General features: G+C 53.8%; 3 protein-coding genes across 3 annotated transcripts in view; 1 reads left to right on the forward strand and 2 right to left on the reverse strand.

Annotated features, from left to right (window-relative positions):
* The window catches only part of CSUI_002146 (uncharacterized protein), a gene marked incomplete at its 3' end in the record, with an annotated part of 1,490 nt that extends 473 nt beyond the window's left edge, over positions 1-1,017 (reverse strand). The window contains exon 1 of the mRNA XM_068062348.1: positions 1-1,017. This exon is cut by the window's left edge and continues 473 nt beyond it.
* A 27-nt stretch (positions 1,018-1,044) lies between these two features.
* On the forward strand, positions 1,045-12,139 carry CSUI_002147 (trna dimethylallyltransferase). The gene is made up of 14 exons (XM_068062349.1): positions 1,045-2,498; positions 2,772-2,950; positions 3,628-3,765; positions 4,731-4,878; positions 5,488-5,549; positions 6,014-6,064; positions 6,375-6,451; positions 7,206-7,308; positions 7,944-8,241; positions 9,139-9,423; positions 9,970-10,029; positions 10,330-10,392; positions 11,061-11,160; positions 11,261-12,139. Exons 1-14 carry the CDS (start codon positions 1,580-1,582, stop codon positions 11,448-11,450), a joined length of 2,673 nt encoding a protein of 890 aa, XP_067925667.1. The 5' UTR covers positions 1,045-1,579; the 3' UTR covers positions 11,451-12,139.
* Positions 12,140-14,337: 2,198 nt separating this feature from the next.
* Positions 14,338-25,338, reverse strand: CSUI_002148 (cmgc mapk family mapk-1). Its single transcript, XM_068062350.1, has 8 exons — positions 23,156-25,338; positions 22,287-22,605; positions 21,565-22,070; positions 21,061-21,149; positions 20,493-20,742; positions 20,222-20,350; positions 19,587-19,666; positions 14,338-18,900 (listed from the first exon to the last, which is right to left on the reverse strand). Exons 1-8 carry the CDS (start codon positions 23,396-23,398, stop codon positions 16,140-16,142), a joined length of 4,377 nt encoding a protein of 1,458 aa, XP_067925668.1. The 5' UTR covers positions 23,399-25,338; the 3' UTR covers positions 14,338-16,139.
* Between the last annotated feature and the right edge of the window lie 40 nt (positions 25,339-25,378).

Raw genomic sequence — 25,378 nt, forward strand, 5'->3', positions numbered from 1 at the left:
GACACGGTCCAAGGAAAAAGCTGAATCACATTCCCTTGCTGTCTTTAAAAGTTACGAAATCAAAACAGAGACAATTGGAAGAGTGTACTGGGTTGTATCCAACTGGGAGTCGCTCGGGACCTCTCCAAGCTGGTGAAGATGGGGAGGCCCCTGGGACAAAACGGTCAGAAGAGTCGTGGACGATGGCGCAGAATGCGATTGTACCCGTAGCGCGAGCCCAAATAGACCGAAATGCATCAGTGCAGCCCACGCTCCCAAAAAGAATGAAGGAAAGCGTAGCTGCACCGCACAGTAACGTACGGAAAGAGGACAATTTCCCAGTCAGAACAAAGGGGCGCGCGGAGAGCAGCCGAAGGAAAACAGGCTCGTACTCAACCCAGCTGTACTAACACGCGCGAAACGGTCCACGGAAGAGCACGGCGGGAGAGCATATCTCCGACAGGCGAGGAAAAGATGAATACGAGGAAGCCTACGAGGAACTGACAACACGGTTCCCCCCCTGCTCCTTTCCTAGGGGGGGGAAGTCAATCAGTCAGCTCGGGTCACCCGAGAAAAACACAAAGTACAACAAAGTGCCCGTCAGTCGCGCCGCGCCCCTCGTTGCAGCGGAGGCCGTAGTTACTGAGGAATTCTCCACTGGTGACTACGTAAAAAAACACGCCAACTCGCATGTGCGGAGAAATAGGCTACCTTGCCACCAGTGCGCGAATCACACCCCCACATTAAGACAAAGAGATGATTCAAGACGAGGAGATACTCACGAAAAGAAAAACAACTGGGTCTCAGCCACAAAACCTGACCTGCTCGCGTAGCCAAGGAGGAAGAAGTGGAAGACGGTGCACGAAAGTCTTATCCAACACCGCGTACGCTTCTTCTCTTGCCGCGGGAGGAGATCGACCCGCTGGAACGGCGCAGTCGATCTGTTCGGCTCGTAGTCGGAGCCTGTCCCAGGTTACATGGGTGCTGCCGCTCTTGTAGGATGGCGTGCATGCTGTAGCTGGAGCGACGTCAACGACGAGAAAAACAAGCAAGCACAAGCGGAAGGGAAGAAGCTCAAGCCAGGTAACTCTCTCCTGCTGAGCAGACAATGCGGAACCGGTTGCACGTACACGCTTGTGTTTTTAGAGCAAAAATCGTTTGAGTGCTCCTCCCCGGCCTTTCGCAAGCACCAGCGCTGGGTCAGGACCTGGTATCGCCCGTGTAGACACTTGTATATTTAGGCGAGTCTCTGTTGGTCTCTGGCCTGTGATACCGCCTTGCCCTCGGACGCATCGAAGGTCAGCTTTCTGGCTACAAGACCTGTTCGCCACAAGTTTGAACTCTTGGGTACCTTCTGTGCAGTCGATGGATAGCGCGGCGTCATCCGTTTTCAGTTGCGGACTCAACTGCACGGACAAACCTCTTCTCGCTGTCACTTTTCCACTCTGCCCTGCTTTGAACCTGAGCAGCGGTTTCACTAAGGTCCCGGACTAGAGAAGTTACCCTTCTTTCCTTTCTCTGCTTCTCGAACAGTTAGAGGCCGTGTCTTCCTAAGGCCCGGCCAGGCAATTCTCTTTGTGCCTGAGTATGCCGGTGGCCGATGCCGCGTCTCGCTCACACTTTTTTCAGACATCGCTTAGTTCCTAGAACCACCACATTTCCGTCCTGCAGACCTGGTGCTTTTTTGTCACATGTGACCCTCCTGACTTCTCTTGTGTTTTTCCAAATTTGCTTGCGTAGCATCGGGACGACATCTCATGAGGGTTCTCAGGCCTGGCCAGAGCCAAGCACCGGTTGTTACTTTTCTTGCGAGCTTCGTCCGTACCCCTCCTCCACGATTCTCACTTTCTCTGTTCGTCAGCTTCTCAGGCAGTTGCGTAACTCTTCACACTCGTTTTGCCTCCTGAGCGAGAAATGCTGCACTTCGTTTGTTCGGGCACCTTATCTTCTTCCTTCTTGTAGTACCGGTCCCGGCCGAAGGAGCAGTGTTGCTGGCCGCAGCCTCTCCGATGGCCAAGGTGCTCCTCGCGCATGCCTTTCTTGTTTCTCAAAACCATCGACGAAGTTCCGGAAGAACGCACGTTCGGTCGTAGCCTCGGAGCGAAGGCTCCGGCATTCTCGCGGTACGGAGAGGCAGCCGCCCCAGTCGTTTTACAGTTTCTTCGGCCACACGCTCTATAGCGCAAGAGAGGCGGAAACTGCAGTGAAAAGCAGGAGATTGCCTCTAGATCGCGGATCGGGGTCCATATCTTCATCCTGTCGCGCATCTCACGCGTTTGCGCGAGTGCGGCGAACGAAAGAAGGGCGCAGCACCCGGTGTTCTGGCTGCGGGAGGAGTGGTCGACTCTACGGCGACGTGTCGTTTCGGTCCACTACGAGCCGGATTTGCTATGGACCTGCTAGAGAAGTGGTCACCCAGTTGAAGGAGTGTAGCCCCTCATTCGGACTTGGAAACCGTTTGATCCAAGTGAACACACCACCTGGGATCTACCGCTGTTCAGCACACTTCGGTGCGCAGGGTGAGTGTAGTGCTGATATCTTTGTCCTCTCCCCTCGATGTTTTCGAAAAAGTTTGCGTGTACAGCTCAGCTTTGGCGTCGTCCTAAGGTCAATTGCTTTTTTATCCGCGCCCCTCTTTGGCACATTTCCGTTTTTTCTTTGCTATCACGGTTTCAGGAATTTCGGTTGTCACCGCCTGTACCCTTGTGCCACGCTTTTGTCCCGGTCGCCTCCAACTGTGTTTGCACATCCTTCTTCTGTGTCTTCCTCTCTTTCTTCTCCCTCCCTTACAGCGCCTCCGTTACCTTTGATGAAGTCGTGTGATTCTTCGGTGAGTGCCTCTCTATCGAACGGCGTGGTCTACGTTCTAGGGCCAACCGGGGTAGGGAAGACAAAGCTTTCAATCGAGCTTGCTCTTTCTCTGGAGAAACATGGCACTCTGGCGGAAATTATCAGCGCGGACTCCATGCAGGTAGGCGGACTGTCGAAACAATCATCTCTGTTCGTGTCTCCTGGGGCGGCGTATGTTTCGGCCTGCGCTGAGGTTCGGTATTTGCGTTGATAGGGGTGGCAAGTTACTACAGCGGCTCCCTTTTACTGAGGCAGTCTGTCTAAGAGACGGTGGCATTAGTATCCCAGACGGATGAAGTCAGAATTGCAAGTGGAATGTCACCGAATCTTGATGCCTTGGAGACGTTCTCGCTCACACCTGTACTTTGCCCTCTTCCTCACCGTGATGTGAAGGTCTTTCTCCGGTCCCGATAACTAGCGAGACCTCTTTTGCCGGTGGTTCAGTTGAAGTGTAGCGGCGTCCCGTGCTTCCGTGCATGCTAAAAAAATCGACGTGAGCAGCACAGCACCGTTTTCTTTTTTGCGTCCTTGGCTTGCTCGACTGAAGACACCTGAGAATTCAACGGCGCTGTTTCTCCAGAAGAGTTGCCAGTGCCGGCCGAATCGAGAAGAGCCACTGCCTGATTTGGAGGGTGGGGAGGAAGATGGAGAATGACAGGTTACTTTGTTATCGCAGGGTCGAACAGTTTCAGGGACGACGTGACGATACAGCCTTTCTGGTCTTGAGTACCATTGCGAGTCGTAAAGGCCCTCCCTCGTTATGTCAGCGGCTGTCCATCCGTATGTGTTCTCCTGTAGGTGTACAGAGGATGCGACGTCGCGACGGCGAAAGCCACTCCCCAAGAACAGCAGGCGGTCCGGCATCACCTGATTGACATTTGTGATGTGACTGAAAGTTTCAGTGTGCTCAAGTTTCTTCGCCTGGCGACACAGACAGTAAGGACGGATACAACACCGTCCGTCTCCGTAGTGTTTGTCTTTCTTACCTGGTCAAGTTGATACGTCTCGGGCGTGTAGGCCGTTGCCCTTTTTCACTACACCTGTGATAGTTTCCTCTCGTCCTAGTTGAACAGCCGTCGATACCGGTCCACTGCCACTGCTACTACATTTGGTGGATGCTCCGCATTCAGGTGATAGTGCGTCAAACTTGGTGTTATCAAGGTACATCGAAAGCACGCACGTGGTTGCGTGTGGAGGACCGATGCCCGTGTGGCTGTTTTCCCATTCGGGTTAACGAGAAAGACTGTGTTTTCAGGGACATTTTTCTTGTACTCTTGTGAGATGCGCGAATGGGGTTTGTACGCTTCTCTGTGCATGCGTTTCACACACCACTATCTCTCACCTGGACGCGTGGCTGTGGTTACGGCTAGCAACGGGATACCGCGCTCAAGTTGCAAGTAGAAGCTGTTTGGGTCCTGACGCTACTCTGTAGACTCGCAGGCCTTTCCTTTTCACAGCGTCTGTGGCTTCGGAGGAAAAGGGGATCTCCCATCTGGAGTTCGGGGGACATCGGGTTTGTGACCCAGATTGCTCCCGGTGCGGAGACGGGACGTCAAGGGAGGGACTGACGGGTGGAGAGGTCGTTCGCCTCGCAAAGGACTGGGCGATGGGGCGACACTCCGCTCATGCGCACACCTGACCACTGTCTCTGTTCGGGACATAGCTGCTTTTCTTTGTCGGGAGGTAGACAGGTTGTCGGCTTTGTCTGCGTATCCTGTGTTCACTACTGATTCGAAGTACTCATTCAAGGCTTCGTCTTCCCGCAGTGCGCACGCGCAGCAACTACACCCTCCTCACGGTCTGTTTTCTTTTTCCGATCGCTTTCATCAGTCAGCTTTTTGGTTTTCTTCTCAATTCCTCATTGCAGCGACGTTCTCAGATATTTGCTCCTTGCTTTGCAGATCAGCGCGCTTCACTCCCGGGGAGTTGTGCCAATTGTTGTCGGGGGGACGCAGCTCTACATGCAGCACCTTCTGTGGACATCGGTGCTCGACGATCTACCACCCGAAGCAGAAGATGCGTCTGAAGGTACCATGTCTCTCGACTCTGGTATGTCTTCCAATTCCGAATGCATCACAGCCCACTGTCTCGTGTTGCCTTTTTGTCGGTGTAGGAAATCGTGACTAGTGTGGCATGGTGCCGTTCTCGAAGAGAAAGGATAGACGAAACCCGGTTCATTTTGCTGATGTCGCCGGCGTTTGCGAGTGCTCGCGATTTGGCGTGCCCGTGAATGTGTGCGAACTGGCGGTGTATTCACCTACGCAACAAGGCTCCGCGTCGTACAGTTGAACCGTGAGGTTGATTTCGAACCCTTTTCCGCTCTGGGGCCCAGAGCGCCTTCTCAGTTCTCGGTCTTCACTCTGTCGTTACTCGTGCAGGCAACATGTTATATCGTGTCCGGCAAAGCTATGTGGACGGAGAGTTGTTCGGTCCCAGGTGGCTGGCACTTACTTGCATGGGGGAACCCGGGGGGTATGCAGGTAGCAAACGGGGAAAGCAGCTAGACTGAAGAATATTTCGGCTTCCTGTATTCAAAAGAGTTCTTCGTTGATGCGCAATGATCATGCTCTCGGCTCAGAAGAAGCAGTGATACTGGAGAGCGAACATGTTAAAGCGCTGTCACGCCAGCAGCGTGCGTTTTCTGTGTTCGGTGTCCAGCCTGGCAGGCCTTGCCGACGGACAAGCTGTTCGAGCATCTACAGCGCCTTGACCCTGAACGTGTATGTCTCCAGGTTGGGCTGTCGGGAAACACAGACCTTGGGCGTTGCGCGGCTGTGCGACTCGTCACGACTGCCGAAAGAGGCGCTTTTTTTCCTCTGTCCCTTCGTCCTTGGATTGTTGCATGTTCGCGGCAGCGATTCTTGAGTCCTCGGAGCGTGTGTCCCTTTTCAACCCTTCTCGGAGTGCAAGTGACCGTGGCGGCGGCCTTGTAGCTTGTAACAGTACGGCTGTCAAGTGCGCCCACATCACAGACAAAATCTAGAGACCAGCTCCAGTTGATCTTCGTCTCCGGTTGCTGCTAAGGACACAAAGTACTCACTAGGCACGCGCTTCGATCCGGTGAGGATGGCTGGTAACGCTGTCTTGAAGGCGGCTGTACTGACTTACCATCGTCGTCCCAGTCACGTTGCATATACCATCTCTCTCTTTCTGCCGGGCCTCACATTCGGTATCTTCCTCGCAGGCAGCTCAGCTCCACGCTCACGACCGTCGGCGCATTATTCGAAGCATTGAGGTGAGTGAAAAAGAATGCCAGCTCGTTGCCACTGCACTGCGACGTGGTTTCGAGCAAGTCTGAGGTTGCACTGTACCTTTGGTACGTCAGTACGGTTCATGTGTGCAAAGGAAGGACACAAGGAGGAGAAGACGGTAGCACGAGTGATTCCAAACAGGTACCTGTGTGGTCTTGGTGCTCCCGCAAACTTCCGCACAGGTGGCCGTTTGAGCATAGCCAGCATCTGTTGGATTTCTCATGTTCGAGATGAGAGCATGGCTACACACGGTAACAAGTCGAATACGATCCGGATGGTTCTGTGTCAACACAGGCGACTGCGACTAGCGGCGTGCCGCATAGTAAGCTGATGCGCGATCGTCGGGAGATAAGTGTTAGGGAAGGACTCCGGTGAGAACGATACTTCGAGTTTGTGAAGTGTTTTTTCTCCGTCCGACCCCAGTGTGTGTACTTTTGCTAAGGATATGTTGCTGTGCACTTGCGTCGTTGGTTGGCCAGCTCAGACAACACCTCATCGTCAAGTATTCCAGGCCATGTAGCGCTGTGGAGGTACCGAATATTCTTGGAAAGATGTTTTAGCCTCCAGGTGCGCGCTGGTGTACTCGTCTGCGTTTAGACATTCATGTTCAGTAAAAAATAGAAGTGGCCGGTCATCCATCTAGGCGTACATCTCAGTGCTCCCGGACCGGCGAAGTCCCGTGTTTTCCTGTAGTCCAGTACAGCTGCCTTCTTATCGCCTTATGCGAGCGCTCTCTGTGTATGCAGCATCGAAGCGGTTTAGATGTTGGGAGCGACATCTGCCTATATCCTTGCAACGCCGACTCTGCAAGCCATGCTGAAGACGTAGTTCATGGGGATGGCTTGGATCTCATGGTGAAAAGCTCTTAGTTAGTCGTAGGTTCACGGACGCACAGCCGGTCGAGAGCAGCTCATTCACACCACGTTCGACACTGATTTGCGTTGCCGAAGTGTGTGAGATTGGGCGTGGCGTAGTAACCGCTTCACAAGCTTTCTTTCGAAATTTGTCCTCGAGCTCACCCATGGCGACCGCGTGGGGGTGGTGCGGGTGGTTTTCTTCGGAGATGCCGAGTTATACGACGGAGCTGCGTTTTCTTTCTGAACTGTATTGCTTTTGTTGGCCCAGGTATCCGAGCTGCATTCTGTGGCTGGACTGTCGTAATGACCAGATTCACTGCCAGCGCCTCGAGCTTCGGGTGGCACAGATGCTGCAGGCAAGTCGTGACATAGTGCCAGGCACCGGGGCTCAACGTAGCATACGGAATAACCGGCTCTGGAAGTGATGCCACCCACTGACGATCAACTCGGACCGTTGGTCACAGTTTGCGAGGACTGCGATTCGTGAAGGGGCGGTGATGAACGCGTGTCCGCACTTCCGAGAAGACAAGGGCAGTCTTTTCTCTCCGCTCTTCCGCTGTTGAAGGGTGCCTCTACCTGATGTGCTACTGTACCGTAAATGAGCTTCAGACTGCAAAAACTGGATCTTTTCTCGTGCGGACCGCTTCGTGAGGAAGCTGGCGGAGGCCGTCTCGATTTTGTCCCGGGTCCAAAAGAACCTCTGGCCAAGAAGACGACACAGTGGACATGTCACCGCTAGGTCCGACGCAGTTCACACTCTTCCTTCGGAGGGGTATTGTCGGCTCAACGGATCGAGTTGCCTGTTTCGTGAGAGACACAGTGGCGTTACTCGGTCCGCGACAGGTTCCCAGTCTACAGTGTTATACTTATTTTGTTCAGACCCGTTGTTTAGGAATGCTAATAGTCAGCCTTGGCTGTCTGCAAAAAGGCTAATCCGATGATTCTACTTCCGCGCTGACGCTTGTTTTGGGGGCCTTCCGTACTGTGTTTGTCTCGCGATTTGCAGCAAGGGCTGTTACAAGAGTGCGAGTGGCTACTTGACACGCTGAAGATTACGGAATTTCCAGCACAGGAACGCCACTTGAGAGAGCGCTTCATTGTGGCGGATGGAGATCTTCCAATAGTAGCTGACGACTCCGACATTTCACAGTGTGATGGAGGAAGGATTGATGCTCCTTCGCGTCTGTGTTCTCCTTCCCCTGTGCAAAGTCCTTTTTCGGAGGAGGCGCCCGATGGCGAATGTGCGGTCGGGTCGCCCGCGAAACTGCCGCCACCCAGGCAGCCTGGAATTCTTCAAAGTATAGGTACGTGTCTCACAGCAACATGACCTTCATTTGTCACATTTGTGAAGTGCCCTGGCTATCTTCGGGCGCTCTAGTTTATGAGGGAGGTAGAGATCTAAAATACCAGTCCACGCGCCGACAGACTCGTAAGTGGGCCCACGTCTTGGTGCTTCTATGCTGCACCGTTGAGTCCACCCTGAGAAGACGCTTTGCTCGGGGCGGTTTCTCTCCGGTCAGCGGCCGAAGAGGATCAGTGGTCAACTGCGGAGGTTGTTCCACTCCGAAGACCGGTCGAATTCTGATGCACTTTGACGCACGATGACGATAGCTCCGTGGGAGGTCCTTTGTATGTCACTTTGTCACACCGATTACATATGACGTGCGTAAGGAACCGACGCGGTCCGTACTTTTCTTTTGCTCAGCGGGGGTTCCTAGCCGGTGTACGTTTTTCTCGCGCTGGACCTAACGCTGTATTCCCAGCGAGCTCGTCCTCCCTGTCTGTTCTCGTGTGGTGTCAATGCATTCTCCCACTTAAGCGTACCCTGCGGGCATCAGCATTCTTGATCGCGTTGAGAAGCGGTACTGGGATACGGTAACGGTCAACCTCTTGTACCTCCGCTACAAATTGTTGCTATTCTCCCTACGAGTTTACTGGTGATAGCTTTCTTGGTACACTGTATCCTCGTCCTTATATCCTGAGGGCCCGGACCGGTCCCCCAAGTTTGTGGTTGCCATTGCAGTACTGGCAAGAGAGTGCTCGCAGCAAGCTTTAGTTTCGGTGTTTCTGCTAAACAGATCATGCCGCTGTCGCTTGTACTTCGTTGTAGTTTGGTGCGAACGCAGGTAGCGGTGGGGGTGCTAGTAAAAGGAAAATGCACCACTCTGTCTCGCACTGGAGTGTGGCTACTCGTTCTTCAGGCTACAAAGAATTCATCCCTTTCATTCTTCATAAGCGGCATACACTTGGTGCGACGGCAGTTCCTTCGTCCAGTCCGCACCCCGGGGAATCTCGGCGTTCCTGCAGGACAGCCTGTAACTTCGGCTGTCCTGCAGGAACGCCGTGTCCGCCGACTCTAGCTTCAGCCACAGAGTGCCTCGTCCGGCGATCTCGTCAGTACGCAAGGAAGCAGAGGCGATGGATCGTGAACAAATTTCTTCTTCGTCAGCAGCGGCTACCCGTGTTCCTTTTGGATACGAGCGATGGTGCGTGAGCAAAATTTCCGGTGTGCACAGACCAGAAAAGGCTAATGCTGAAGATGTGACAGGAGCGGGTCGAACGCGGCAGCACGGTGCCTGCGAGTTTGGATTCTTTTGGCGCATCTGATAGCACAGTGGCGTTGTTCAGGAACCTACCCGCTGAGTATCGAAGCTCCTATGATCATGCGGGTTACAGGGTTACTAACCCACTGAGACTGTTTGCAGGCCGACAAAGAACCGTTAAGTAACCGAAGGAGGGAAGCCGTCAAGTCGGCCAAGGGATTTTTGTACTCGTTGCTGCTCGCAGGTGGCTGTAGCTGTGCAGCTTAGCTTCCTGTCTTTTCCGGGTGAAGGGTAATCATAGCTCAGGTGACACACCATCGCCCCGTTCGGTGGCAGGACCTCTATGCCCCTAGCGGGTTTCCGCGGAAGATTATCGGCATTTACTCTCAGGACTTTTGTAGACCAGGTTTTCTCGCGGAGACGGGACAAGTCCTTCTGTTACGATTTTTAGCGCAGTTAGTAGGCTCGACTGTGACCGGTTGTTCTCAGGTTCTGACGACCTCATGTGGCAAGAAAAAATTCGTGGCCCCGCTCTTCAGATTGTCCAGGGTAAGAGCTGCTTGTATCAGGGTACACGACCTCAGTGGGACTAGGAGCACCCGCGTGACGTCCCTCCCCCCTTGCAGAGAAGTGACAACTAGGAAGTTCCATTCTTGAATATATCTCCAGCGTCTTCTTAGACAGCGGAGTTCCAACAAGAGTCAATGGGGGGGAGCCAACACTTTCCTTATTCGAGCGCTCCACGCACCGGTCGAGTGGTGGACAGCGCGAAGGCGCGTGAGGGCGTTCCTGGTCCTCCTGGCTGTTTTTCTCTGTTACGGCATGGCATCCGATGTGTTTCCTCACCAGATTTCCTCGAAGGAAAGCCTTTTACTGAGGCAAATCCGTTTGCAGCTGCGGCGCACCTCACCTGTAAGTTTCTACGACGGCGTATGCCGGAAGTGCTACGCATCAAGGGATCAGTTGCTTTCTCTTGCACCGCTCGCTCACGGGGTGTGTTTGTCGACTACTGGGTCGGCAGCGACATAGGAGTTCATGCCATAGAGCAGGGGTTGAACGGGGTTGTATCATCTTCTAGCCGGCGGGAGGAGTATACCTTTCACAGTCTCCGTTTGACTAATGAATGGAATGGAAGAAGGCGGCGAAACATAGAGGACTTACAGGGACGTTGTACGTGCCTTCAGCCAGGGAGAGGACATCGGGGTGCGTATTTCGATAACATGCATTGCCAAACGAACAAGAGGCGAAGCTTGCAGTGCCTGTTGTTCCGTGTTGTCTTCGTTCGAAAGAAAGGATCGGCAAATGGCCGGACTTTACTGCAACTGCGATGCCTCCCCCCGGGGGGCTTCTGCGGGAGCCGGCACAAGTATCAAGGAGAATGACAACCCTTTTCTAGATGTGACCCCCTGGGTGCCGTGTCGCGTTGTGATTCTGGAAGCTGTATATTTTTGTCGCCGCGCATTGGCTTGAGCGCAGTCGCTCGGTACGTACTGAGTGTACCGTGAGTCCCGGTGCTGGCTCTCGTCTTGTCAAACAGCTTGCTCTTGTGTTCATCGTCCATTGTATCAATTCGTTCGCAGCGGAGCAGAAACGGCGTCGGCAGATGTTCAGGGAAATCGAACTCGAAGTGTCGGGCAGTGGAGTGGGCTGGGATCCCTGGGTGGATGGCGGCCTCAACCGGTGAGAAACAGAAATGTACGAATTTAGCTTTCTTAATGAGGAGAGAAGCTCGGCATTTCTTCAAACCATCTGTGGAGTGTTTTTTCAATGGTATGTACAGCCACTACACCTGCACTACTTGCAATCGAACGTGCCAAGGCTTGAATGACTGGCAAGACCACTTGAGATCGAAGGCTCATCGCGCAAATCAAAGACGGGCAGCCGGCGGCTCAATAGGGCGACATCGGGAAACGCCCCCTCGAGCTGTCTCTGCTGAGAGAGAAGAAAAGGTGGCTTTTCCAGATCGCTAGGCTGGAGTGGTTATCTCAGCGAAGACTACAACAGTTGGTAAGAGAAGTAATGAAGGGCGTGCGGCGACCTTTGTGTCCACTCGTGGCTTCTTTGGTCCGGCACCGCTCGTCAGGATGGAGCGGACACCCGTCGCTAGGCAGATTACAGACTCCGTCGGATTGGCAGAAGAGGTCCGGCTTCAACGCTTTTTTCTGAGCGCGGTAGAGGGCGCCATATAACGCACTCTTGAAGTTTCCCGCCTGCGCACTTCGAAGCACTTGAACAAGGAAGAGAGCAGCCCTGCTGGTTCTGTGAATGATTTCTGCATGCGCGACGGTCGCGTGCAGCGACGAAGGCGTCCCAGCCGGTGCGAACTCGGGCTGCGAAGAGGAGGTAATTCCAGTTTGTGAGAGAGACGGCGAGCGGGTGGCGCCACTTCCGTCTTTCCCATTCGTCCCAAGTTCCGTATGCTCCTATGTTGACAGATGAGTGCTTGCTGGTGAAGCTGACTGTGAGGAGAACAATGCCAAGCTGTGGGTGTTAGAGACTCACACAAGCTGTGACACTGTCACCCAGCGAAACATGCCGTAGCTGGTGCGCAGGCGGTCGTACATACCACGACACTGGCTGATCGGCAAGGTACACAGCGACTGCGCAGAGCCGCATCCCAAGAAGCACGCTGATATTGCCGCTGTACGTTTACTTGCACATTGCACGTACGTATGCGCACCAGATGCCGCAGTCACTACGTACATAGACTTACACGTCGGGAGCGCCTGCACATAGGTGTGTGCAGTACTCATATGCTCTCAACCGACCGAAAGGAAACTCAGAAGCAGACAGACAAGCAACATCAATAGCAACGACACCTCGAACATGCGTAGCTTATGCGCATGTTGCACCGTGCGTACCCAAAGCGAAATTCGCGTGCGCGGTTTAGGGTTTAGGGTCAGACTTCAGCAGAAGCATGCACATGACGCCAAACCCTCACACGCAGAGCCACATCACGTGCGTACTCATAAGCGTTGTACCGCGACGCACAGGATGCATGAACGCATTCAGGGACGAATGCAGCGCACACGCACGCAAGATATACGCGCCGAAAGTATTGTGTGGGTCTCGCACGTGGCCTCACGTGCGTTCAAGTACTCATGATGGGCATATGCTGCTGCGGACCCACATGCATCGCGTACCGCCCAGGTAGGGCCTTTCCGTCTTGGGTAATAATATTCACGCTTCAAAAACGCGTACACACACTGATACGTGCTTCACACCGGTCCTCAGTACCACCCGGATGCATCACAAGTGGAAGCACACATGTTTTGGGGATCTGAGCCAGGGAAAGGAAATAGTTTTAGCTCCCGGCCTAATGATGGCAGAACCAAAACTCACAGAAAGCTACCCGTTCCAAGAAAAACGAGTAAGAATGGAAAAGGCAGAACTTCTTCGGAGAGAGAGAAGATGGACGCTTGCCGAAACAGAGTCTGATGACTGGTCTGTGAGAAGGCACCCCTTGCTCCGCATTCGCCAAAATAGTGCAGGGGGCTGTTGAGAATAAGAGGAGCAAACGGCTTCGAGAAAAGTACTCCAGGCGATTCTTTTTTGGAGGAGGAGTTCTTCTAGGGATCCTTACCCGGCTAGTACGGTTGCCCAATGCCGGCAAGTTTTGACGGTGCGTTGGTCTCAGGCATGAGAGACTGAGTAGCATTCTCTTCGAGTGGTCCACGAGTCGGCGTCAAGACGCTTAGCTCCGGGCGGCCTGATATATGTGATATGATCCTGCGGACTGAACTACGGAAGATCTCCGCAGGAAGCTGAGCCGGCGCTTGGGCTCCGCGGCGTCGAAACGCCTCTGTAAGCCCCGTGGCTGAAGCGTTCAAATCTTTGCTCCAACAACGGATGTGGATGGAGTGAGGGCACGTGTTCCAGACTACCGACAACGTGCGGTACAATACTGGATGACACATCGGCGTTATGAATGGGGAGTGAAACCATGTGTGCTGTGAACGAAGTTCAGAACTGCCTCGGCTCACTCGCGACGTAGTGGGATGAGAAGAGCTTTGCTAGTGAGCCTTAAGAAGCTTTTGTGGGGCTCACTCTTAGTTGGGAGAGTGTGCCTTGACTTAGAAATGTGTGCCTTGACCTAGAAATTAACCAGGGACTGACAGGTGTGTGGACGCGGCGGGAAAGGTATTACTGTGAAACTTGGTCTCCAGGTGTCTCGCACGTGACTGCACTTGCACACCATCAGGCTGGTTGGCTTTTCCGCCACTCTCAGGTGTCTCCGGGGTGTTCCTGTGCGGTATTATGGCCAGGCGCGTGGCTCGTGAACCATTGCGGATATTTTGGGTTTCCAAACACTTTGCGGATGTGTCTGGGAGAGTGCCATCATTCCACAGTGGTGTTCCATTTGTACCCGCGTCGCTCTCAAAAGCTCAAGCTCGTAACGCGGATGATTCTGCGCACAGGAGGAGCAAAGCTAGACTCGCATGGAGACCGCCGCTACGTGACTCCGGCCCCGGCCAGGGGATCTGCCCGTGGTAAGGCCGTCTCTCAACGCGTCGCCGGTCTTGTTACTAGTCTATTTCGCTTTGCTATCTAAGCATTTACCAGAGTGGAACACGGACGTCGACGGGACTACGGGGTTGACAGAATACGAGAAGTTGAGTGGAAAACTAATGTGAAAGCAAAAAGTAAGGTGCGGTATTCATATGAAACCCCGTCTCAGGGCACACCCTTCGATAGATCTGTTCGCAGCTGACATGGTTGCTTGAACCCCGCGGGGGCAAGCTACGGGATAATGGCGGTGGCCAACTGAGGCTGGTCACACCGCTACGGGCCCCCCCCTTCTTCCGCAAGCGGACTCAGGTATTCTACTAGTCTCGCTGACCCTTCTTACACCGAAAAATGTCTCTGAAACTTTATTGCATTGAAAAGAGGTTCGCGTATTCGCGTCTGCGACAGCTGCGCCTCAAGAACGAGCTGTAGACCACGCACACGTTCTGACACGATGACAGGTTCGAAAAAGGTGACCATCTCCTCCTTGTAGGAAAGCATTCTCACATGCACACTGCCTCTATGGCGTGCGACGAACAACAGACTGGATTCTACAACATAATCCAGACGCATCATACCCTGGACCCATCAGGTAGGACACAATCGTGGTCATGCCTTCATTTTTCTCTTACCTTATTCCTATCCACTCCTTCGCGGCAAAGAAGGAAGTGGCACGGAAAAACTCAGAATGGACTGCACCTCTCCGTCATTATCACAGGGGTCTCGCCTGACGTGTCGGTCCCGCTGTACGGACCCCGGTATTTCTTCTACACAGGCGGACAAAAACGTACTGCACGCCTGCGCGTGTCCCGCCTATGCAATTTCGAACCTTCCCAAACACTAGCAGCGAGACCGGCGGACAACTCTGTGGGCTAACACTAGGAATAGACATTAAAAGCACGACCGCAGAGAAGCCATCCAGAGAAATACGCAATATCCTGACATGAGCAACAGCGGCACGAGGCGATCAGAGGCGGACAAGTGTCTGACTAGAACAACGAAAAAACTCTTCATGCAGGCCAGACCCTGCTGACAACCTGTCTCAACAAGGGAGCCAACTGAAGAGGCATGACAGTCCGCCGGAGCAGCCCGCGCCTGGATGGGATCGAGTACACCTGTTTCCCTTCCGAGTTGACAAGATAACGGCGCACGACTTTCCTTCAACGGTCATGAAAAAGCGACAGAACCGTGCCATATACCACGCTGGCGCAGGGACCTATCCTCTGCCACCAGAGGAGAGCGGCTGGTTCTTTCAGCGGCACATCTGATCGAAAGCTGAAGCACACTCGACAACCTGACCCGCGATCAACCATAAGTTGTGTTCTTCCAGGTATTGCCATTACTCGTTATCCTGTCCCATAGCCGTCGTCTTGGTTCGTGAATTTCTCGTGACTTGCGAGCCGAGTAGACCAGCGCGAAAGCAAGAAGTTGACAGCCTCAAGCGTATCGATGATCCCTTCAGAAAACGGTCTTCTTTCCTCTAGTGACGTGGTAGTAGAGGGCCAAAGGAACGCACAAAGCCCTTCCTCCTCTGACTGCATTGACTGACTGGAACCCACTTCGCACGCAGGTGTGTACAGCACCATCCACGAGAACGGCGTGAATAATCGTTGAAAAATATCTGCCCCTCTGCCAGTATACATGTTAGACCCGAGTGACTCGCCTTCTCACGCTGAGATGCTCGGGTGGTGCACGCGCTTCCCACTGGAAAGAATAAACATGTATAAGTATTTGGTTAGAGCCTGAGTGTGCCCTGAAATGTACACGTAAATGACAAAGGCGCATGTACCATACACACACCGCCGTGCACTTCACACGCAAAAGATAGGTACATATATATACATATGTATATGTACGTATACCAGTGTATGTGGGTGTCCCGTCTGATAAGTGATTGAAATTACTCCAATAATTGACAATTCTCCGCAAGTAAGATTGACAACGTAACTGGCAACTGTGGTTCCCAATGTGGCAAAGACAAACGCGTCGGGAGGCCTGCGGCCGCACACACCAGAGTAGAGACAGCCGGCAACCCGGTCTCCCCTAGAAAGAGGAGAAGACGCGGTGACATGAGAAACACGTCACCGGGTGACCGATAGCAACTTTTAGGGACAGTAAATGCGTTTGCTACTTGTGTCCCATAAACAAATACACTAGATCTGCTGCTGCGGGTCGTGGCGCAAGTGTCCTTGTAGTTGCTGTTGCCTTAGAATGCGCATCTGGTGTTCCGTAAGCCTGAGAGAAGAGCTCGTTTCCCTCTCCTCCCCAGTATTCCTTCGTTGTTGAGTCTGCAAGAGGAAATTGTCCACGTCTGTCATCACATCGGGACCAGGGCGTGTTCGATCTTTCTTCTCCGAGTCACTTCCGACGGACACGTCCATGGACATATCCATTGCTCCCCTGGCTGCACTGCTGTCCAGGTACGCCTCATTCTCCAGCTCTCTCATCCGATCTCGTTCCTCTTGTGTTTCTCCTCGTCCTGCGCGACCCTCGCGCACCATTGCTAAGGCACTGCCTTCGTCACTCCTCGCATTGAGACACACCGCGTGCACGGCATGGCCGCTACTGTCCTGTCGTCCGCCGCTGCCCCGACCGCACGTACGCCCACTACCATCGCCTTGCATTGTTGCCTCCTGGTGTACCAACTGCTGCTTTTGCAGCTCATTGTGGAACTGCTGCAGTAGCGCGGCACTGGAGACCTCTTGGCCGTCTGCTACAAAACCGCCGTCATCTGTACAAAGCGAAGACCGTGTGGTTGTTCTGCTTGCGTAGTCTATTCCATCTCTCGACAATGCCCCTTCCCCCCTTCTCTCGCTGACTGGTACCCCCCTCTCTCCAGCGCCACACGTCGAGGACGTCGACAGGAAACTCGCAGTGCCGCGGCCGTCGCCCCCATGGGCGAGTGTACTGTAGCCACTGCTGTTCGGGCCCCGGCAGCAGCTTGTGCCACTGGCATTTCTATCTTTACAGCCGCGGTGTCCGCTGCATGTAAGCTCGTCATGTTGAAGGGCCTCGGAGCCGGGTGCGCCAGCTGTCCCTCCACACATACTGGTGTCGTAGTGAGCCGTGACCTGGTGGTTAAAAAAGGCAGAATACTTAGAGGAGGTGGGCTGTGTCAGGATCTCTGCACAGCAGCTCGTACATCGGGCGCCACCACTCATGCTACCTCCCCTGCTCACACATAAGCCAGCGGAATGTGCATGCTCATGTAAAAGATGATCTACATGTAGACGCCGGTGATCATCTAAGGGATCGTCGAGACAGTGCCCCGCACAGGAGGCAAGACGATGCGATCCTCCTGGCTGTGGAGGGGCAGCGAAGGGAGGAAACCCAACGCTCGATCCTACGGCTTGCTGCGCTGCCGCGAGCAACTCCGAAGTCGTGGAGGGAAGAGATGCACTGCGGGTACATCCACCTGGGCAGTGCAATCCCTGACTTCCTCCATTGAGTAGGGCGCCAATGCTCTGAGTGCTCGTGCTGGCACCTTGAGAGCTGCTACACCCAACCGACCCTGATGCGGCCCGCTGACCGTGACCATGGCACAAAGGATGGTGGTGGAGCTGGGAGGATTCGATGTTCTGTGCGTAGCCGCCTCGATGACCGGCGTGATGGTACCTCGCGCGATAGACGACAGCGGAAGACCTCTTTCCCTCTCCGGCTCCCTCGGTTGTGTTCTGCACCAGCTGCTGCTGGGCTTGCATGCGGCGGGAGTGATCAAAGGAGATCTCGTGCCTCGACCCCTGCTTCAGGCAGTCCCCGCTGTGCTGCGCCTGAGATCCGTTCCCATCGCGCCCCCCCCTGCTCGAGGTGTGCATAAGAAGCTGCTCAGTTGTCGCAGGAGCGGAAGCACTGCCGAGCACATCAGTGCGCGGTGGACCGGTGCTTCTGTTCGAGTGTAACACCCGCGGTGCTGCGCACGAGCTGTCAGGAGCAAAGGTGCCCAGGGAAGAAGAGGACGCGAGTGTGGCCGGAAGCGATGCAAAAGAAGCAATTGAAGCGCAAGTAGGTAGAGAATACGAGGGCGACGACGAACAGCAGAGCGAGCCCGATGTGTCCGGGCAGAAATGTGAGCCACTATCACGCTGCTTCATCATAGTATTGGTGTTGACACTCGCTCCTAGAGCAGCGGAGGTCGAAACCGTGTGAATACTCGTTGAAAGACCTGGGAACGATTGAACCGAACAGGAGGATTGCGGAGGAGATGAGGCGACCGAGCTGGATGGATGCGTAGAAGGTAGGGAGTAAGACGACGCTTCTGCGTGGAGGAGGTTAGACGAGTGCTGGCTGTTGTTGCTACTTTCACGACCGCTTCCAGACCTGTGGTGCTTCCCAGCACTACTGCCTTCGACCTTCCCTTTTTTGGAGGCGCATGCCCCGTAGTAGCAGGACGAGGCTGGCGCTAACGATTGCGCTGTTGACAACCCCGCAGTAGAAGCGGCCCGGGTGCCTGAGTAGTTGTCTAGCAGAACAGCAGTGGATAACGCCTCTTGATTCTCGTCTGGCGGCGCCGTTGACGCCGCACTAAGAGATCTGTCTTCATCCGAAGAAGAAAGTAGTTGGGTCGTTGTACCGGAAGAAGCAGGCGGGTGTACGTGAACAACAGGAGGAACAAGGGTCGACGAGGAACGCGGAGTGCCAGTTGAGAGTTGGGAACTCCGCGAGACACTACCACGTAATGAACCACAAGATGACGGAACTGTGGTGCTTGAGAATGAGTGAAGACTCTTTGAACTGCTCGGCGCCGGTGCAGAGGCTTGGCGCTGTTGCTGGAGCAGACTCAGGGGCTGACGGATATACGCGGGGAGCGTAGACGGGGAGATATGAACGCCTCGGGACGGAAGCAAGGGAAAGTCACGCAAGACGATCTCCGGATGGAAAAACAGGATCTCTTGGTAGACCTTGTTCTGGAGCAGTCTGGGGTGCAACAGGAATGAAACGCAACACACGAGTGCTCTGTAGTGTTCCTGTGCAGCAGCTGTCTTTCTTGATCAGTGACCGCTGCTCATAATTACGCCGAAAGCAGTCACACTGGTGCATGATGCGAAAGAATGCTTCCGCCACCACCCGCTGCCGGACGACCTTCCCACGTGTTTATTAGGTTACAATGAAGTCCGAAGCGTAGCACGAGGGGGAGGCCCGTGCCTGCGAATAGAGGAAAGACTGTTTTTTCCCACCTGAGCGTCAATCTCTTGTACAACTAAGACTGCTCAAACCTGTACCAAGCCGGGGAGGGTCTACACAACACAGCCGTCAACACGAAATTACTTTGCATGCCAGGCTGCTGAAGCAGGCACCTCTCTTTGAGAAGCTCGCACCCGCCCGTCCTCATCCCCCTGCTACCTACGCGGGCTCTCACCACTAGTAGACTTGCCAGCTGGTTCTTCAAGGCCACAAAGACAGTGCAGGAGATGCAGAGGAGAACACATATCTATAGATACTGATTCTCTTTGGTAGTGCACGGGGGGTACGATGAGTTCAATGGAAGGAGACAACCGCGAGTGAATGAGATGTAATTCCAGTACTACGCGGAACGAAAACGAGATAAACAAAAAAGACAGTTCAGCGCTTATGATGAAGGAGCCGCCGATGTCACGACATACCGCTTGGTAGGGACAAAGTTGTCGAACGACCAGTCCACCGGAGACGTCACGCGTGGCTCATCCTCCACAGAGTGCAAGCCCTGAGCACAAGGCGTACATACACACAGAACCGGGGGAGATTTTTGAGGCCACGTCACTCAGAGAGAGGGACTCAGCACACCAAAAGACTTTCTTCAATATCGAGTATGCACGACCTGTTTTTTGAAGTTCCAGTGAGAAAGGAGACGTGTCCAGCCGCACGCGTGACCGAGGAGGAAGATCCAACTGGACCGGATTATAAAGTACATTGACGGTTCCATGCGCAGATTCCCCAGGTTTGACGCGTCTACTACGGGACAGACGTCATACTGACAGTCACTCTGATGAAGCGTGCGAGCGGCAATCAGGAGGACCAGAAGAAATAAGGTGTTGCCAGCGCAGACAGCCGTGCTCTCGGAATAGATACAATTCGCTGTCCCCACATGGGCGCTACCGATGACACCTTGGTACTCTAAACCCACACAGACACCCATGGCGAAAGTCTCTCTCACCCCTTCTTGGACTCTGTGGAACCCGCTAAGCAAACAGCTTGTGTGTCAAGTAAGTACTCTAACCAGTTAGAATCGTCTCAACAGATGGTGGATAAGGAAACTGACCTCAAAGTATTCGTGACGCAGCGCCTCCTGAACCGTTATGCGGTTAGCAGGATCGAATGCAAGGAATCGAGTAAGGAGATCTAGTGCCGCTGGTGGAGCCTCCGGAAACAGTTCCTCCAAGTTGTAGGGCTGCACAAACAAACGGTCACACGGTCGACGCGCTTGTGCGCAGTTGAGCTTTGAAGATCGCAGTCAGAAATCGCCCTTCCCCCCATGGCGTCATGAGGGGTCGAGTCTCTCAATACCATGTCTGTCGGTGGGGTGAGCCTACTTGGTTATTCGGAAGGCTTTCAATAAACCGTCTCGCAGCCTCGGATCGCCTTTTCTTGGTGCTGGAGGTTTTCTTTCCAGTTGCTGAGCTGTTGAAGTGCTTGCCTCTCCCCTCGTTGGCAACCTTGTTGATTTCCTCGGTACTAGGTCGACCCATGATACGAACGATTCGGCGTAACTGATCAAAATGATCTTTCCCCGCAAACAAAGCTCTCCTGCCTAGTAACTCGGCAAATATACACCCGACTGACCTGAGCCAGAAAAACGAATACATGGACTGAATAAAGGGTTACAGCAGCTTACTTCAAAAAGCTTATAAATATGCAGGACACTTCTACACACACAGGCATGTAAGCGAAGTACCATGTGCCCTGACTTCACGCAAACACCAATCGTCCATGCAAGAGACTGCTGGGCAGACAGTGACCAGTGTTCGGACTAAGAAAGAATCCCGACAGAGCAGTCAACGCCGTACAGCTATACAGTGGGACACAACGCCACGTGATTTACGGACCCGCGAATATTTATATAACACCACCTCAGCTCTGTTTCCTCTCCATCAGACGTACCAGAGATCGACTGGTTTAGAGTAACAGAAAGGCGATATAAGGATTTCGGGAGGCCGGTACCACCGCGTGACGACGTAGTCTGTCAGTTCCTGAGAAGAGAACGTCACACAAAACGTTACAGGGCTTTATCTTCACTATACAAGGGCACGTATCTCTCACCAGTCCGTCCAACGGAGTGAGGTGTTCCCCTTGAGCCCTCAGCATCCCTTAGACCACTTTCGGGGTAAACCTTGGAAACATATGTGCCCGCGTAGACTGAGACAAACGGATCGTCCGCCAGGCGACACCACAGCCACTGGATGTTGGTCACACTTGTGGAGACAGCCAGGTACATCAGATATGAGGGGGCTACCTCCACGAACGCCTAGGGTAGGACGCGCTAATGCCTCAGTCCGCAGTAACCGTCGTTATCGTTGCACTACTCCACAGCCAGCTCAGCATATCGCTCGATATGAGGGTCACCTCCATCACGTGGATAAACCAATTGCTCTTCCTCGCACTCACCATGTCATCCACATCTTCGTCCTGCCGGGTGTCAACTTCGTGCCGCTGTTCGGCTGTATCGTAGCCTCCCCCTCCCTGCTGCTGTTGAGCGAGCCTCACAAGCCTCGTAGCTGCGGAAGAGCCACTACCCGCCGCGATCGCGATTTTCTCTTCCTCCCAGGGATGCGGATTACGAGTGCTCCCGCTGTAGGTACGGACCACACTCTCTGGACCCCCGCAGCCGACATCGTGTTGCAGATGGTGCTGCTGAGAAGAAACAGGATGCATGTTGAGTCCACGAGCGAGACCGAAATCACAGATTTTGATGTCGCAGTTCAAGTTGACGAGGACGTTTGAAGGCTTTAAGTCGCGATGAATAATGTCGGCTTGGTGAAGAAACGACAAACCCAGAAGCAGCTGATAAAGAAAGTACTGATGGTGCTCCGGCGTGAGCGGCTGTCGGGAGTAAATGACGCGATGGAGATCTGTATCCATAAGGTCGGAGACCAGGTATATGTCATCGAAATCTGCCCGGACATAACACCAAGGCAGAGAAAAAAAAGGGAAACCCGTATGGAGTTGCACACTACGGACTCGCCTGTGCCTGTTTTCTGAAACCGCGCCACAGAGCGGCCCGCCTCCGAGAAAAAAAGGATGTTTTCAAGTGAAGGCTACACAGTGGCTGTTTCCTGGAAACCATCAGACCAGGGTGGATGCAAACCTGAGTCTTTTCGTTGACTTACCCGGGGTTTGGGGGTCCAGAATCTCAACCAGGTTGATAATATTGTCGTGTTTCAGCTCTTTCAGGATCTTGATTTCACGGTAGATCCGTTTGGCATCTATAAGGTCACGAAAGAGGTCTCCGATTTTCTTCACTGCCAACTTCTTGTTTGTCGTAGACGTGCCTTCCTGTCCTCCGTTCTTTGTATTCCCTTCACAATGACCGCCAGAGCAGCTGCTTTGCTGGCGTGAGGAGTTGCCGTCATCGCTATTCGTCTCTTCCCGTACGAAAACTGTTGTATCGACGAAAGACGCCACGCACCCATAGGCCCCGCTTCCTACCTGGCATGACAACGGTCAACCACACGCAAAAAAAGCTTAAAGAAGACGCCGAAGGCACAGCGCTCTCACAAGGCAACGTAGCTGACCCCTAACGAGCAAGGATACTAACCCTAAACCCTAAGCATGAGCTAAACATACCGGCAAACTCAGAAATCGCATACAAACTTGGAATCCAGGCAGGAGTCAATGGTGTTTACGGACCCTTCGGGCGGCTGTCGCCGGCTTGTAGTACTGTCATCCGCCCACTCAGCGCCACAGAAACCGATTGTGCCGTGATGCTGATAAAGCTGCCAAGTGCGGGCGTAGTAATGACAAGTCCTCAATATCTTCGGACAAAGCCTTGCTCTTACTCCCGTCGTCGTGCCCGTCCTCTACTACGGGTCAACCGCAGCTGATCGCTTCAGGCTCTCAGCCACAGAATGACAGCCCGACTTGATACCAGAAAGGCAGACCTTGGAAGGAGATTCGCGAAAAAGAGCGCAGCACTCCAGAAACACATACAGGTACTTCGGTACTCCCCCCCGGATGAGCATGCTATAATGCCACTGACCTTCTTGACGTATTTTAGCCTAGTCGGCACTTGCCACACCGTTTCGTCGTCGATCTTCACCTTGTAAGTCTTTTCGCAGAACACTGTGCCCGCTCCTCGGGGCACACTCGGTTGTCTCGAAGACTGGTCTGCGGGAACATCCGGAGCTGAAGTCGTAGCAGCTGTAGACTGGGTCGATTCCTGAGTGCGGCAGCGATGCGGCTGCGTGGCCGCTGTGCTATCTGTTGAAGAGCCAGAGATCATTTTGACATAGATTGGAAGGGGCGGAAGCGCCCGCGGAAGACAAAAACGGAGTAAGAACGCCTGCACGGCCAGTCCTCCGGACGTCTTTGCCGGTGAGCCGCTGGAGGAAGAAGCGAAGGCGAGCGGCTACGGGCTGATGCGATTGCATGGGTAAGGTCAGATGGAGAACGGCAAGACAATAGGGCCCGAAGGCCCCCTTCTGTGAATGTGCGTTAACAGGAAGCAACTGACAAAAAGAGTGAAAGACCGACACGTTAAGTGAAAGGATGGCCACGAAATGACGCAGGCGAGCGGTAGCCGGAAAAAGACGGCCCCCTACGGGAAGAACAAAAAATCGGGGGGCCGCGAAAACAGCAAGACGAAGCGCATGTACAGGTACTGTTCAGGGCCGTACCGCATTCCCGCACCGCCTACCAGAAAGCAACGATCAAGCCAAGACAATGGTGAATGGCCATTAAGTTTGAGAAAAGCAGGTAGAGAATAAGATGCTGGTGTAGTTGACAAGGAGCAAACGAAGTCGACAAAGGCAAAGCTCTCACGAGACCGGACACTGTCGGCGTAGAGGAGGGGTATTATTGTTTGTGCCTTGCTGCGGCACAGGCGATCGTGGAGAAATTGCACAGCCAGTGCCGAAGGAGACACGAACGACAGGAGATATTCCTCAAGCTCAGACGGGGTTCTTGCTAAAGATGACGCCTGGTACAGGAGGGAGCTGTTGATGTCCTGATGGAAAAGTGGGTCTCGCTCCCGGACCAACTAGCAAGAAGCCCCGAAAGGCCACAGCATTGACGGCAACCGTCCGAAGCCATACACCGGAAATCGATTAGCAAATCTGAGAAGAGAATACGGGAAGTCCGCCGAAGGAAACGCAGCACTGCACCGGACCGAGGAAACCGCTCGCTGGTCTGCAGTGTGCGCGCCTTACCGGGGGTGGCGAAAGAGGTAGGCCGTTGGAGCGACAACCAGACAAAGATGTGTTTTCATGCGACGGACAGAGGCCGCTAGAAAAGCAAAAAAAACACCCCAAAGAGGTTCTACGCCATGATGTTCAATAGCGAAGACTGCGGTATCCTGTTGCGGTGTACAAACACTTGCGGAGCCGGGTCGGTTGGCACAAGACGGGGCAGCTGCTGGCCAACGCCTGCGGGGATGAGGAGCAGCGTGACAAGTTGAGGGAAAAAGGCTTGAATCTTCTTCTTTACAGCAAAAGGAAAAGAAAAGTAGCACAAAGGAAATCGATATCTCGTTTCTCCCTTTCTTGTCCCAGCCAAAAAAGTCCTTCCCGCAGCAAGACCTAAGAAGACCAGGCGCGGCGAGGCGCTTATACGGGAACGCTGCAGGCGACAACCCACGGAACTCCGCGCAGTCCGGAAGCCCCGTACGAGCGCATCGCCTAGGCAAACAGAGACATAACTTCGAGAAAAGCGGATGCGTTTTGCTGATAGATAAGAGATATACGCAAAGAAAGGGATGCCGCAGTACAGACAGGACGACAGAAGGATGTTGCGACCTCGGGGCGAGTAGCTGGACGCCCGGCTGAATGTAACAGGTCCTCCTGTCTGTGCTGCGTGTGACAGCACGGAGATGGCCCAAGGACGCGTATCGGCACAGGGCTGGAATGAAAGGTGTGGGCTCCGAGCTATCATGCGGCCCACTTTTGTATGCAGAAAGAGAAAGAAAAAGCTTATCTTGCAAGGAACAGCGGTCAACTAAGGTCTTCCTTTCCCGATTGCTGTTTTGTCCCTAAGGTGGTCGCAGCGCCGACGCCGCGCGCGTCGCCAGCCTGTCTTAGTCCACGGCAGCAGCCGCCGGCTTCCCCGCAGAATGAGCACGCAAGTGACACATGCCTCATGGCTCCAGAGGTAGCACGTTTCGCACAAATGGACAAAGCGAACCGCGAGGAGTAGTCGTTAAGATTTGCTGGCCTTCATCTGACATTTTGTGTTGCAAGCGTGTGAAGAGGTAGAACCGGTTCGTCTT

Source organism: Cystoisospora suis (assembly GCF_002600585.1).
Source record: "Cystoisospora suis strain Wien I chromosome Unknown contig_896, whole genome shotgun sequence".
Taxonomy (NCBI): domain Eukaryota; phylum Apicomplexa; class Conoidasida; order Eucoccidiorida; family Sarcocystidae; genus Cystoisospora; species Cystoisospora suis.

Excerpts from the sequence above, each read along its gene's own strand:
- CSUI_002147 (XM_068062349.1), top strand. The coding sequence starts at position 1,580 with ATGCCGCGTCTCGCTCACACTTTTTTCAGACATCGCTTAGTTCCTAGA. Across the intron at positions 6,065-6,374 it reads GCATTATTCGAAGCATTGAG|GCGACTGCGACTAGCGGCGT; the intron begins GTGAGTGAAAAA and ends GTGTCAACACAG. Across the intron at positions 10,030-10,329 it reads CGCTCTTCAGATTGTCCAGG|ATTTCCTCGAAGGAAAGCCT; the intron begins GTAAGAGCTGCT and ends TTTCCTCACCAG.
- CSUI_002148 (XM_068062350.1), bottom strand. The coding sequence starts at position 23,398 with ATGATCTCTGGCTCTTCAACAGATAGCACAGCGGCCACGCAGCCGCAT. Across the intron at positions 22,071-22,286 it reads TCTGGACCCCCAAACCCCGG|ATTTCGATGACATATACCTG; the intron begins GTAAGTCAACGA and ends ATGTCCGGGCAG. Across the intron at positions 21,150-21,564 it reads ACGAAGATGTGGATGACATG|GAACTGACAGACTACGTCGT; the intron begins GTGAGTGCGAGG and ends TTCTCTTCTCAG.